Source organism: Piliocolobus tephrosceles, chromosome 18 (genome assembly GCF_002776525.5).
Source record: "Piliocolobus tephrosceles isolate RC106 chromosome 18, ASM277652v3, whole genome shotgun sequence".
Lineage (NCBI taxonomy): Eukaryota > Metazoa > Chordata > Mammalia > Primates > Cercopithecidae > Piliocolobus > Piliocolobus tephrosceles.
In genome coordinates this window covers 17,227,367-17,243,290 of record NC_045451.1, presented here as the reverse complement: position 1 = coordinate 17,243,290, position 15,924 = coordinate 17,227,367, and the positions used below count along the sequence as shown (strand labels likewise).

Below are 15,924 nucleotides of genomic sequence, written 5' to 3'. Positions count from 1 at the left end.
TGATAAACCCTTTGTTTGGATTCCTTCCATGCCTTCTGTGCTATGTATCAAATTTTATACACTTGTATCTTGGCTGATCTGTACCCTAATTTTCACATTATATCCAAATGTAATATATATTTGCATATAAATATATTTGGATATAGTGTAATGTGACAATTAGGGTACGGATTAGCCAAGATACAAGTTATCTTGTATCTTGACACTAAAAGTAAAATAATGTCTCATTATATTTGGATATAATCAAAATAAAAATCCAAATAAAATAATAAGTAAATATGATATCACATTATATTTGTATATAATCTTGACAATTAGAGTACTGATAAGCCAAGGATATCTTAGCTGCTTTGAATCAGATATTTCTATATTGCTTATTGTCTTTCCTTCCTTCTTCAGTCATTTCTACTCCACCCCCAATTGTTTTCAGCATATGTTCTTTCCTTTGGATTGTGCAAAAGAATTACCTCGATTTGTTTAAATATGGATATTAAATATTGAAATTTAAATTTCAAAAGATTACCATTGACTCAAAGAAAACCATTTTCTTTTTTTATTTTTTTTTGATCACAGAGTCTCACTCTGTCACCCAGGCTGGAGTGTAGTGGCACGATCACAGCTCACTGCAGCCTTGACCTTCTGGCCTCAATAGATCCTCCTACCTCAGCCTCCCAAATAACTGTGACTACATGTACACACCACCACACCCAGCTAATTTTTGTATTTTTGGTAGAGATGGGGTTTTGCCATCTTGCCCAGGCTGGTTTCGAATTCCAATCCTCTTCTATTAATGAAATCTAAAAATCCTAGAAATCCTGCAGTAGGATTACTATACTGATTTTCTCTTTAATGATCATAGACACTCTGTTAAATATTTCACTTCAATACACATTACTGAGTACTCTCTATGTTGCCAAATCATGTTTTAAAATATTAAAGATTCCTATTGCTTAAAGTATGGATATATTATCTGGGCACAGTGACACATAGTTCCAGCTACTCAGGAGGCTGAGGCAGGAGGATCTTGTGGAGTTCTAAATAAGGAGTGGGAGTTGGCCTGGTGAGACTGAGGGAAAGCAAAAAAAGAAAGTGGATCGGCCGGGCGCGGTGGCTCAAGCCTGTAATCCCAGCACTTTGGGAGGCCGAGACGGGCGGATCACGAGGTCAGGAGATCGAGACCCTCCTGGCTAACACGGTGAAACCCCGTCTCTACTAAAAATACAAAAAATTAGCCGGGCGAGGTGGTGGGCGCCTGTGGTCCCAGCCACTCGGGAGGCTGAGGCAGGAGAATGGCGTGAACCCAGGAGGCAGAGGTTGCGGTGAGCTGAGATCCGGCCACTGCACTCTAGCCTGGGCGACAGAGCAAGACTCCGTCTCAAAAAAAAAAGAAAGTGGATCAGCTGTAAGTCTGCTTTTCTTCGTGGTCCAGGGCACGTAGCCCTCCTGTGAAAATAACTCACAGTCTTCCTGCACAAAGCTATCACCAGACACCTCAGCCAATAGAAAAATGCAAGTTAGCTCACTGCAGCAACCTTGGCTTTATCAGTACTGCACAAATCCCTCTTCAGCACACAGCATGAGCACCAGCAACTTTTTGTCTCCTTGCAGTTAGCTCCTCTCTTGCTGGTCTGCCCTTTCCTTTCTTGCAATGTATTTTCCTACTTTGTCTAATAAATCTGCCTTTCTTTACCCACAACTGTCTTGGCAAATTATTTTTACCACTCAGAGCAACACCAGCCCCAATAGTCACTGCCCTCAACATATCTCCTGAGCCCAAGAGTTTGGGGCAGTAGTGTGCTACGATCACGCCTGTGAATAGCCAACTGCCTTCAAGCCTGGGCAATATAACAAGACCCAGTCTCTTAATAAAAAGAAAGAAATGCGGACACATAAGTTTATTATGTGAAGCAGAAAAATTACCTCTTGGATCTGATATTACCCAAGTCATAGGTATTTTCTTACCATGGTTATTATTTTAATATTACATGAGATATTAAATCTAATATGCCTAAGGATTTTTTATTACTCTATTATTCTCATTTACATTTAGTCTTTCAAAGATATTTTTAGAACACCTTGTCTTCTGATGGAAATTTAATCACCATTTTTTAAATGCTGTATTCAGAATTATAAAGAAAGTTTTAAGACTATACTTTTTCAGTGTGAGAGGTGATGTCAAAGGGAGAATATTGATTCAAGTCTATTAACTTATGAATAGTCTGAAAATGGTAAATACAAACTTAGTAAATTCTGGTGTGGATTTATTAGTGTTTCAAAGGCTTGAAAGATGAATTCACAATAAATGTGAATAAGTAATACAACAGACATATACTTATAGAATCTATTGTTTTATTTTAATAGCAATACAAATAGAAATTATAAATAAATGGATAATGGAGAAATTAGCCGATTTGGGACCAGTCTCAATCTAGCAATTATCCTAATCATATCCTTGCTGGCTCTGTCAGAAACAGACCACTCTTTCTGCATTTTTCTTCCTCACTTACTGGACCTCTTCTCAGCTCTGTGTTGCTGTAAGAGGAAGAAGCCATCCAGCATCCTTTACACTCTGAGTTGTAACTGCCATAGCTGTAATATGCCAAGGTGGACCACTCTCGCTGGCATGGAATAGCAACCAAAAATTATTGGCAGTGACTTCCCATATGTTGTTAATTTGCCAGCAAGAAATAAAAGCTGATGGCAATATCAGTTATTACTGTGATTAAGAAAAGTGAAAAGTATTTTTTTCAAAGTCCTAAATTCACAGAAATTTAAGGTTCAAGGAGATAAGGACTCACAAATACTTTCCTTCTAATTTGTCAGTTTGAATTGATTCATAGCGCCTGCTGTGTTAAACAGGCTTTTTTAGGCCATCTTTGCTTTCAGAAGGAAAAATTATCAGCAATAGATAAATTGCAGAATGTCTGTGAAGTGTTTTCCATTTGTGCTTTAATCTGAATTCCTACATGTTTCACTTTAAGAAACTGAAAGAGAAATTTGTGCCTTTCTTTAGTTTCTTTGGTACTAAGGAGTAAACCAAGGTAAGAACTCTTTCAGCTCCTGGGCCAGAGTTCTCAGTTTGGCACATCTGTAGCCATATTTCAGTTAAAATATTGTCCATATTAATATATGACTTAAACTTCCTCCTTGATTAGGGATCACTAAGCCTCATGATAAAAAAGAAAAAGAAAATAAAATATAAGGCGTAAAGGATGAAGACCAACACAGTTGTTTTTGTATGCTTGTTTTTGAGATAAAGAAATAAAAGATTATACTCTACATTTTAAGAGTGTGTGTGTGTGTGTGTGTGTGTGTGTGTATGTGTGTGTGTTAGCAATTATAGCTGCTGTCTTACCTTCGTTTCATAACTTTAAACAGTATGAGAAGTATACATGTAGACATGATGGGAAAGCAGGAAGGGGGATTAGGAGGAAACAAGATCTGACATGAAGACAAAGTACAAACAAAATTTTTAGGGCCTTTCTTGGTTTTCAGGCATTAGAATAGCTTCTCACTTTTTTAATGCTTCCCGAATAACTACTTTTCATCCTTACAGTTTTACTCTCAGTAGTATATCCTGATGATGCAATGTCTTAGTCCTCTCATTAGTATCATTGCCTCTCAGCCCATGTGGAATCAACTAAGGATTAGGGTAGTCCTTGCTATTAATGATCTCCTACCCTAATATTGTTAAATTTCCAGCCAGACAGAATATTTACTATTTTGTAAAAGGTTGTTCATTTTCTTCTACAGAATCAGGACTAATCCATCAAGCATTACATTAAGCCTCTAGGGAAAACATATAGGATCTATACATATGCTCTGTCTCTCATTCCCAGTGCAAAATTTTTTTTCCTAATTTTTTATTCCTTTTGAATTATTCACTAAGGTAAAACCTAGACAGGTGCCCAAACAGGAAGACTGAAAATGGCAGAATAAATGTTTCACATTCTTTTTTAGTCAGATACATTCTTAGCTCGTCTTACCTATACCTTTGTAACTTCAAATTGAAGATTTATAATATATAAAGACTTTAGAAATAATAGAGAGAGACTTGTAGTCATACATTTAAGCTTCAGTTTCAACTCTTCAAAAAATCATCTCTTTCTTAGGAAGCATCTTCAAAGTGTGAAAATACTTCAACAGTGTAGACTTTTTATCATGCTTTTCTTCAGGTTACATTATTATTTTTGTTAGGTTATATCATTATAGACAATAATAATCGTGCATTATTACATAGTGATCAATTTCTATTTTAAATCTCTTAACAGTTTTCGGTGAGTATCAAGGCAGGTGGGAAAGAAATGGATGTAGTCATTCCTCCCTTCTTAATTACATCATAGTGATTTCTTTACTATATTTACAAAATATTATTTTTACAACTTAGAGGATTTCTCACAAAAATATTGTATTACTTTTGGACCATTATTCTTCTTGGATTTGAAAATCCACTCAAATGAAAAACATTAGTATATTTTGAATGTACTTTAGTATAAAGAATTTCATCTTAATTAAAATGTAAAACAACGTAACTAATTTCAAGTATTTCTTAGAAATAAACTTTTGGTTCTTACTTTCCTACAAAATGCTGAATTTACCTCTGCATATTGAATGTGAAGAAAACAAAATATTGTTAAAAATTTATATTTCAACATCAAATATTTCTACTGATACTCTGTAGTGGTACTGAGACGATCTATGAAAATGGTCTTTTTAGTTAGGCACTGGGTCAAGTGCTAAGGGTACAAAATTATTAGATCTAATCATAAGGACATTATATTGTCCTTATAGAAGTGGGAAGAGTGGTCTTTATTTTTTATTATCTTTTTAAGTTTTAAATTATAGTGGACTTCTGCAACTTTTGTTTAAAAACACTTTCAGAATTAGAATTACAGTGTCAGTATGTCACATAATGGAATGTTACTTAGTGTAAAAGCTAGTGGGCCCTTGGGAAGTGCTAGATTAAAAACCAAGGCTAGTTGAATCTTAAGCAACTTTTGTTATGTTGTTATTTACATTTCCTCCACAACCAACACATAAACGTTTTAGTGTAAACATCTCTTGAATTACCAACCTTCCAAAATTAAAATTTACCCTTTTGTATATTGACGTTTATTTCACTTTAAATGTCCATTTAAGAATATTCTGGAGAAAAAAAAAGAATATTCTGCAATGTGTTTTTATTTGAAATTTTCCACCCTCATATTTCTTCAGGAGTTGATCCCCCTCATATTGTGTACAGCATGTCTACATCCTGAACCTAAAGAGCGAGATCAGCTTCTCCACATACTTTTCAATTTGATCAAGAGGCCAGATGATGAGCAAAGGTGGGTATGATTACATATTTGAAAAAGAATTACAATATGACTTGCTGATTTTACTAATTAGGCATCAAGATTAGCATTTTAATGTAAAATGCTTTCTTTCCTTCCAGTATCTATTTTAGCAGCGCTGGAGCATTCCACCATCATGGATTCACTCCTTCATGGTTTCAAAACCTTTGAAAATGCATTTCAGACTATAATGTCATCATCAGGTTCCCTTTCCTCCTCACCTTCTCTTTTTAAAGAGGCCTGGAATTTACTGCAACAAAGAAATAGATAATAGGGAAATCACTCTTAAGAAATTTAGCATATGCATAATAAATAAAACCTAAAACAAAAATAGCTTTCTAAAATATATATAAATCCTACTAAGATCAGACTACTATAGTTCACCTGCTATAATTACTGACAAGTCTCATTGTTTAAATCTTTGAAAAGGAATTCTATACCTTCTCAAAATGTTAAGTTTCGGCCAGGCGCCATGACTCATGCCTATAATCCCAGCACTTTGGGAGGCCAAGGCAGGTGGATCACCTGAGGTCAGGAATTCGTGACCAGCCTGGCCTACATGGTGAAACCTCATCTCTCCTGAAAATACAAAAGAATTAGCTGGGCATGGTGGTGGGTGCCTGTAATCCCAGCTACTCAGGAGGCTGAGGCAGGAGAATCGCTTGAACCCAAGAGGTAGAGGTTGCATATGAGCTGAGAACACGCCATTGCACTCCAGCCTGGGAGACAAGAGTGAACCTCTGTCTCAAAAAAAAAAAGTTAAGTTTCTCAAGGTGACTAGACAGATATGGGTACTGAAGGCCATTATCTAAATTATCTTGTATTTTTGAAGGACTAATTCAATTTCTTGCAAAAATGTAAATGTTCTCTGAAAATTGCAAGATAGTTACTTTTGTCTGAAAAAAAAATCTGCCATTAATACACTTTTCTGCTTTCTAGTAGAGAAGCATCTACTAGTAATTGATGATTAGATTATGCCCAAACCCTCTAGTGGAAGGGGGAGGGAGTGAACGTATTCTAGCCAAATCATATGTTGGCTAGAAAACAACTCTTCTCCTCTGCTCTCCAAGCGCAACAAGTTCCACGTAGGTAGCATAGCAGAAAATTGTACATACATGATGACCTCCTCAGGCATTCTAATATTCTCAAATAGAAACCTAACTAACCTTCAGTAAAGCAGATTTTTTAGAAAAGCCCGACTTCATCTGCCTACATATGTTCTCAGTGATATTTTTTATGAATCCTAAGACCTATAAAAGCTCAAAATGCAGAATTTGCATGAAACCATTTATCTTAAAACATTGAGGTGCAGTTTTTTATACACAAAACTTTCTATCTTCTTAAGAATTCAGTTCGTATGGCTTATTGCCTAATAATGAGTTTTGATATTCATGTAATCTCAATAAGTGTCTCATCTTAAAAATATGTGTGTATATATTCTATTCTGTTAGATTCTGAGCTACTTCTTAATGTTTACCTTACAATGAGATTCTCCCAACTGAAAGCAAGTGGAATTTATTTTTTTTCAATCTTGATTGTTGAGAGAGAGAACTTCTAGTTTAAGGTAGTGAGAGGTTGACATTTCTTGATATTTCCTTCCCAAATTGGAATTTGCTATAAAGACATTTAAAAAGTAAAAAAAAACTAACATTTGTGAAAAACCAGTTAACAGTCAGCCATTTGAAGGGCCTGAGAAAATTTTCTGTTACTCTGATTTCATTTAATGAAGCTGGTAGTTTTCACTACCAGCTTGTAGTTTTCACTTTGAGAAAAGTATGTCTCAGTTGGCTAACAAGTAAGTAGAATGCACTAAGTCAGACAGCCATTATTTTTATCTAAGGCTATCAGTTGTTTCTGTCCTCATTCCGTCTGCTGTCAGTGTTTCTCTTTCTTCATCCATTCAGAGATTGTTATTCCCAGTAAACAATAAATAGAGGGAGATGGGCAAATGGTATCTTTTATCCTTGAGTATGTGGTTTTACCACGAACAAAGCCAGATGAAGACCAGAAATAGCCCTAGAAGTACACAGTGAGAGTTAGTTTTTTTACATATGATATTTGGCTGAATTAAACTCCAGCCTACTTCAAATCTTGTATAGTATAAATTGTCATCATTCTCAAGAGAACTGTGCATTGAGAAAAGGAGAAAAGCACACCTGGATTCAGCAGAACAACATTAAATTATTATCTCTTTAATATATCTGAGATGTCTCTGGGAGTGAAGCTGTTAACTGTGGCTCCTCCCTTTCTCTCAAAATGAACTGGAGCTGGATCAATTTCTCCTTATTAAAGATTAGTCTATAGAAAGCAAAATCCACATGAACCCCATAAAAATTGCACTTTACAGTGAAAACAGCAATTACGCTAAATTCAGAATAAAGGCATGTCTTAGAAAATGATGTATTACAAGAACCAGAGAAACATTTTGAAACATTATTTAGTGGCCTAAAAAAGAGGCAAGAATTCCTGGCTATTATGAACAGGAGAAGGGAGCCAAAAGAAATGTAGGCTTAGAGGAAAAAGATTGTCTGGAATAAGGAGAGCTAGCAGAATGAAAAAATAAAATAAAATATGCAGTGTTTTCAAATTTATGTTGAAGACAAAGTAATAGATTTGAGACTATTTAAAATTGAATCTATGTTTGTTATAAGTGATTTTTTTTTTTTTCTGAGACTGGATCTCAGTCTGTCTCCCAGGCTGGAGTGCAGAGGCACAATCATGGCTCACTGCAACCTCGTCCTTCCCAGGCTCAGGTGATTCTCCCACCTCCCAAGTAGCCAAGTAGCTGGGACCACAGGCATGCATCACCATGCCCAACTAATGGTTGTGTTTTTTGTAGAGACAGGGTTTCGCCATGTTTCCCAGGCTGGCCTTGAACTCCTAGACTGAAGTGATCTGCCTGCCTGGACTTTGCAAGGTGCTGGGATTACAAGCATGAGCCATGTGCCCAGCCGACAAATTTCAAATCTCAATAAAGCACGGTATTCACTGGCCATTTGCAGAATTGAAGGATTATTTGCCCAAACTTTCGTGGTCTCAATAATTTCCAGACACTCTTCAACCATAGCTCATAATGTAGCCTGATGGACAAAATGTAAATGTATATGTTCCTACAATATCAGGTCTTGACTTTTCTGTAAAATGTTTTGGAAAACTGCCAGTACCTTTGTGCATGGTATGAATAGTGTTACTCAACAGATTGACAGCCTTAATAGCATTTTGGCATTAATTACTGCTTCACTCAATGTAAGTTCACAAAAATGCATGTATAAAGCTCTATATACATGCTTATAAAAAGGCATATATAAAGTTTCCTCCATGAACTTTGCTGCAACCCTTTAAACTTTTTCCTTATAAAGGCATTGTGATGAACTTAGCAACACATTTTATTCCAGTCATTTTGTTTTAAAATGAGCAAGTTTGTTAATAATCCTCAGAAAGTTGGCTCCAGCAAACTCCCTCAACAGTTGAATCCCAGTTTCTCTTTAATTATGAAAGTCTTTGAAGTTTGAAGTTATATATAAATTAATAGAGGAAACGTTACCCAAATTTTTATAATAAGCAGAGGGAATACTGGCCCCACTCCAATGTTCTGCAATATTTTCATTCTTCTTATTCCAGTATCTCATTGGTTTTAGTTACCTTTGGACTTCCTTTTTTCTTTTTTTGAGACGGAGTCTCGCTGTGTCACCCAGGCTGGAGTGCAGTGGCCGGATCTCAACTCACTGCAAGCTCCGCCTCCCGGGTTCACACCATTTTCCTGCCTCAGCTTCCCGAGTAGCTGGGACTACGGGCGGGCGCCCACCACCTCGCCTGGCTAGTTTTTTGTATTTTTTAGTAGAGACGGGGTTTCACCGTGTTCACCAGGATGGTCTCGATCTCCTGACCTCGTGATCCGCCCGTCTCGGCCTCCCAAAGTGCTGGGATTACAGGCTTGAGCCACCACGCCCTGCCCTGCCTTTGGAGCCTTTGGACTTCTAATTCACATATTGCTTTGCCTTCGTATGTCATGCTTGATTTGTCCTAAACATTCACCTTTTTCCCACAGATGAACTAGATACATTATGACCTTTTAATGGTTATGCTTTATAGAAAAATAAAGTACTTAATATATGAATGTGTGCATCACTGGGTTATCAGTAAACCATTGCTGTGTGGCTAAAGGGATACGGCATGTTATTTGGCTAGTCCTGAGTCTAATACCCACAAATAAAGATGCCTGAGTTGAGCATCTACTCAGAGTGATGAGGAGGGCCACAGATCAGGGTGACACATGAGAAGAAAGCAGAATGGGTTTTGATCAAGCAACGATGATAGCTATCTACCTCCAATCATAAAACATTTAAGTACTAAGTGAAGCTGTGTAAGTATGGACTTGAACAAAGCATCCTGGATGGGTGGATAGATGGATTAAGCACCAGTTGGATAAAATAAAGCAGTTGAATGGTTTTCTATGTTATAATTTTTATCTTAATGAAAAAATGATTTTTGCTTATACTTTGCAAAATAATAGAATTGTACTTTATGATTTTGTAGCTTTATGTAATTTCAGTACTTGTTTTTCTGACTGATATAATTTTGCCTCTTCTGAGAATGCTAGAAAATCATAAATAAGAATGAACTATGAAAGATATCAAGCTTATATTTTAAAATACAACAAACCCCTCAACTAGGAGAATACAAACACTTCTATAGACTTTGAAATGCTATTACTGAAACTTATTTTCTGCGATTATCAAAATATACCTGATCAAGTAGAGAACCTTGCTCTTTTCAGTATCCAGCTAAGGTTCATTTGTACCAGCAGCCCTAACATGCAAGTCAACTAGGAATAAGGGAAATTAAATAACTGTGTCAGTACCATTCATTGCAAAACAAACTAAAAATTTCCCAAGGACAACTTGGTGGTACCATAGGAAAATTAGTATTTTATTTTTTCCTTTAAAAATACCATTTCGTATCTTGGTAATTTAGTTAATAATTAAATACAGTTATTATTACATTTTCATTTTTAGATTTTCAAGGCAAAAACCTGATCTTAAGAGTCTATTTTCATAAACCTTGCATGTAAAGCTAACAGCTGCCACCTGGTGGCCAAAAGTACTTATTAGCTTTACTTTAGGTCAAGGTGCATCAGGGATCAACACTCAAGTCCACACTTAAATCTACTTTCACCTTACAGAATGCAAAATCTTACTTAGAATTTTATAGTTTTTTTAGTTATAAATCTATCAATTCAAATGAAGATAATGTATTAGTTATTGGTTAACTGTTGTTTTGTAACAAAGTACCTCAAAAGAAAGTGATTTAAAACATCTTTTATCTTACAGTTTCTGTGGGTCAGGAATCTGGGTCCTCTGCTTCAGGGTCTCTTACAAGGCTGTAGTCAAAGGTCGGCTGGGGCTATAGTCATCTCAGGGTTTAGCTGGAGAAGGGTTTGCTTTTAATCTTACTCACAGAGTTGGTCATTGTCAAGAATCAGTTCCTCAAGGATTGTTAGACTGAGGGCTTCATCTCCTCACTTAAATTAAAGGTGGCCAGAAACCACCTTTAATTCCTTCCCACACGAGTCTTTCCAGCATGGCAGCTTGGTTTGTCTAAGCATGCCTGCTGAGAAGGCAGTAGAGTCCAGAAAGGTGGACATCACAGACTTTTGGCACCTAATCTCAAAATTGACCTCTTACCACTTTGGTCATATTCTGTTCATTAGAGACAAGTCACTAGGTCCAGTGTGCACTCAAAGAGATAGGATCATTGAGAGTCATGTCAGAAACTACCTACCACAGCTATCTTAGGTATAATACCAAAAATCTGATTCTTAAAATACCCCTTTACTGATATGATAGGTGTAGTTTTTAATTATAGAAACACTGGGAGAATAATCACTGGTTGTTTTAGTGTCTAGAAAGTGAAGTTGTGTAGAAACTGAAGGATTGGGCATATATAATCTCAGAATGTATGTGTGGGAAGGTAATTTGGAAGGTTATGAGATTCAGCCTCATACCTATACAGAAATCTCTTCACAACGTCTGTCACAGGTGGTGTTGTCCCTGCTTGAGTGGCTAATCTTAAGGAACTTAGGCTCTGGGTGGCAGCTTAGGCCATTGTTAGAAAGGTATAATTTTCCTTTTTTTTCTTTTTTTTCTTGAGACGGAGTGTCACTCTGTTGCCAGACTGGAGCACAGTGATGCGATCTCGGCTCACTGCAACCTCCGCTTCCCAGGTTCAAGTGATTTCCCTGCCTCAACCTCCCGAGTAGCTGAGACTACAGGCAGGTGCCACCATGCCCAGCTAGTTTTTTTTTTTTTATTTTTATTTTAGTAGAGATGGGGTTTCACCATGTTGGCCAGGGTGGTCTCAATCTCCTGACCTCGTGATCCGCCCGCCTCAGCCTCCCAAAGTGCTGGGATTACAGGCATGAACTACTGTGCCCGGCCGAAAGGTCTAATTTTTCAAAACCAGATTGTGCAACATGATGAAATACCATCTCTACAAAAAATACAGAAACTATCTGGGCATGGTGGTGAGCACTTATAGTCCCAGCTACTCAAGAGGCTGAGGTGGGAGGACTGCTTGAGCCTGGGAGGTGGTGATTGCAGTAAACCAAGATCATGTCACTGTACCCCAGTCTGGGTGACAGCCAGACTCTATCTCAAAAAAAAAAAAAAAAAAGTCAAATTTGATTATACAAAAATCTTGTTCTCTATGTGAATTTATAGAGATGATACTTTTTAACCCTTAGTCCTAGTTGTGCTTTCTAATGCAAATACAAGCTGTTGTTGTTGTTGTTGTTGTTTGTATTATTTTTCAGGCAAATGATACTGACAGGTTGTGTGGCATTTGCACGTCATGTTGGACCAACACGTGTAGAAGCTGAACTTTTACCACAGTGTTGGGAACAGGTAAATAACTGTATTGAGTTTTCACCTAGCTATTATAGCCTGATTTCTTAAAAAGATACATAGTTTCCTTCTTAAAGGCGTTTAAGAAATATGTGAGATAAAAATTATGCTGATGTTTCTGTAGCTCAGCACAGTGATTTATTAGTACTTACGAATGCTCTGGGATGCTTTCCTTTCGTCATTCAGTCAACAAATACTTATGAAACACTAATTTCAGTGCCAGGTACTGATGTAGTCACTAGGGATACAGTGGTGAACAAAAGACAAAGACATCCTAATGGTAAAATAAGAGGAAACAAATAAATGGTCTGCTATTTTGTAGTAATTTATAATATGAAGAAAAATAAAGCAGGATAAGGGCGAGAGAGTGATGGGGAATGCTCTCCTAGGAAAGGTAGTTAGAGAAAGAATCTCTGAGGCAATGATGTTTAAGAAAGAATCTGAATGAAGTAAGATGGAATAAGAAAGGCCCTGAGGTGGGAGTGTACTTGATGCATTCAAGAAACAGCAAGAAGACGTGTGTGTGTGTGTAAATAAAAATATATCTTGTATACTTGTATATATTACACATATACAAAGTATAAATCTTTGATGTAGGAGGTTTTTGTATTTATACTTGAACTCATTATTTTACTAACAATGCTTTTGCTTTTATATTGAATTTAAAATTCCAGTCTTCTGTAGAACTCAGAATCATTGACTTTCTAGACTTAATGTTTAGATCATTCAGCACCTCATTTTTCCACCTTAAAAAGATGGGTTTCCTGCTTATGGAGACAAATTACATGGCTTTATTTACAATAGCACAGTCACTTATTCTTAAGAAAAATATTAGTCTCCGAAATATCACTGAAGTATATAGTCATTTATAGTCCTATTCCCAAGTTCTTTGGGGATTCATTTTTTCCACCAAAATAAAGTAGAATCCCCAGATTCAATAGACAAAGTAAACATTACATGTAGTAATAACCACCTCTCACAATCCCTTATACCATCTATAAATTACAGTGCATACTAATTTAGGGTGAGATTCTAATCACTTGATGTCAAAATAACTTGGCTACAATATATCCATACAACTTTCAGTTTACAATTCTATACAGTTAATTGTGCACATTTAATTTTTTTATAGTTTTTTCATTTTCTTTTGTCTTTTTCCTTTGAAGTGTACAATTTAATGGGTCAGTGTTATGCAAGCTTCACTACAACCAATTTTTAAGCATTTTTGCCACCTCAAAGACAAACTCTTAACTGCTTGAATTTGATTCTCCTCTTTTGAGATTATTTTGACTATTCTAGGTCCCTTGAATTTTCTTATGAATTTTAGGATCATTTTTCAGTTTTTGCAAAGAAGCCAGCTGGGATTTTTGTAAACAATGCATTGAATCTATAGATTTATCTAGAGAGTATTGCCATCCTAATTTTATATATTGTCTTTCATTCTATGAATTTAGGATATCTTTCCATACATTAGGTCTTTTAAAATTGCTTTCAACAGTGATTTGTAGTTTTCCGAGTGGTACACGTTTTGCCCTTTTGTTTTATTTATTTGTAAGTATTTCATTCTTTTGGATGCTATTGTAAATAGACTGTTTTCTTAATTTTATTTTTAGTTTGTTCATTGCTAATATATAGACATATGATTGATTTTTGCATTTACATTCAATTTTGAGACTTACTGAGCTAAAGAAAAGCAAACGAAAGTTTATGCACAGCCATACTTTGACATTCAAACCATTCTACTTTTGAGGTAACTACATCTGGATTAAATTTAATTCAAAGATGCCAGTTATAAACATCTCTACTGCCACCTCTTCTGTAACCTGAGTAAACTTGAATATCAGGGATCTATCTAGCCGCCTACCTCCAGTTTGTTTCCCAGTAGATTACTATATAATTTTTTTTCTTAATTTTAGGCATCCAATACATTAATGAATTATGTCACCTTTTCATATGGGAATATGAGAACAGATATACTTCTTTTCCAGTCAAAGAAAGATTTATATTCTATGAAGAAGACATATGGGAACAAAACCCAGTATGTGTCCTTTTTTTTTGTTATTTTTGGTTATGGTTCAGTGTAGTCATCACAATAGCAAAACCCCATCATTTTGCATTTGCAAACAGAGGAATGGATTGAAGTCCGCTTACCTGAAAAATAAAAGCGTATTTCTAGTAAGGGCTCTGGTGAAATCATTGATTAACTTACTTCCTCATCCCTTAGGTTGAAGAAAGAAGACTGGCACATATTATAGACTATATCTATAAGATCCAGAAGCTGAGTTTTCCAAATGTAAAAATATTCTACTGTTGCTAGGGAAAGGTCCTGGTTTCTCCTGATACTCTAAGGAAAGCCTAGTTTTAGGCAAGTCCGTGATCTCTAGATACCTTGCCAAATTTTCATCTTTGATTTTCCCTTTTTTCTTTAACAGATGACCCCTGTAACCTCATGTTTAGGTTCTCCCTCACTCCCTCATTCCTGATCCAGGTATAGTCACACAGGGATTCCCAGAAGTGGAAAAGGAAGAAGCTTTATTGCATTTTTAACAGGATTTGTGGTGAAATATGATTCTCTTTTAGAAGAAGGGAGGGTATGCTGTTATACTTGATTTATGTATTTATTTTGCTCTAGATTAATCACAAATACCCAGAAAGACGACTGCTTGTGGCAGAATCCTGTGGCGCATTGGCACCTTACCTTCCTGTAAGAATTGTCTTTTTTTTTTCTTAAAACTATTTTTCTAATAATAGAAAAACCTTTTTTTGAGTGTCTTACAGATTTTAATCCAAGTATCTCCTAGACATGCTGTCTTAATAAAGAAAAGAGATGATCCAAAAATGAAGAGATTCACATTAGTACAGTATGGCATTGCAAACACATAGGTACATTACCACTGATTTTGAATGAGTATAAATATATTAAACTATATCAGCAGTTCTTACAGTGTGGTGTGAGGACCCTGGGGGTTTCCTTGAGATCCTTCCAAAAAGGTCCAAGAGGAGAAAACTGTTTTCATAATAATAAGACACTTTTTGTCTTTTTCACTGTGTTGAAATTTGTATTGTTGGTGCAAAAGCAGGGATGGGCAAAAATGCTGCTGCATTAGCACTAATCAGGGCAGTGGCACCCAAACGTACTACTGTAGTAATGATTGTATTCTTTACTGCCATGCTTTCGCAGAAAAAGCCAATTTCACCTAAAAAGGAGTTTGCTGAATCAGTAAAATTGTTAATTTTGCTGAATCAGTAAAATTGTTAATTTTACTGAATTTTGACCCGTGAAGCATGCATCTTCTTAATATTCTGTGAGACAAAATAGAAAGTACTCATATAAAAACTCTTTGCTGCATACTGAAAAATCATAGCCATTTGCAGGAAAAGCACTTAGGCAGTTGTTTGAGTTACGAGCTCAACTAGCTGCTATTTTTTAGGGGACACCAATTTTACTTCACAGAAACACTTACAGCCAAACTGGTTATTCAGACTTGGGTATGTGGCAGACATTTTCATGAAATTGGATGGAATGAGAATGTCACTTTCAAGGAAACCAAGTAGACAGCATTCATTGCCAGTGATAAAATTGGAGTAGCATGTATTTATACTCCTACTAACAGTTCCTTGGAGTTTTTATTTTCCCATACCTTCACCAGGAACTAGGCATGGTGAAATTTTTTAGGTGTTTTCTAATG

General features: G+C 36.1%; 1 protein-coding gene across 7 annotated transcripts in view; it reads left to right on the top strand.

The window, feature by feature from the left end:
• RELCH (RAB11 binding and LisH domain, coiled-coil and HEAT repeat containing) overlaps positions 1-15,924 on the top strand; it is a 111,207-nt gene that overhangs the window by 44,213 nt on the left and 51,070 nt on the right. For all 7 annotated transcript variants that reach the window (XR_003306915.1, XM_026448254.1, XM_026448253.1 and 4 more), the window contains exons 11-13: positions 5,215-5,327; positions 12,145-12,235; positions 14,868-14,939. Coding sequence is in view for 6 of the 7 variants with exons in the window: in XM_026448254.1 (XP_026304039.1) it covers positions 5,215-5,327; positions 12,145-12,235; positions 14,868-14,939 (276 nt within the window). In the remaining variant the exon portion in view is untranslated. The remainder of the gene's footprint in view (positions 1-5,214; positions 5,328-12,144; positions 12,236-14,867; positions 14,940-15,924) is intronic.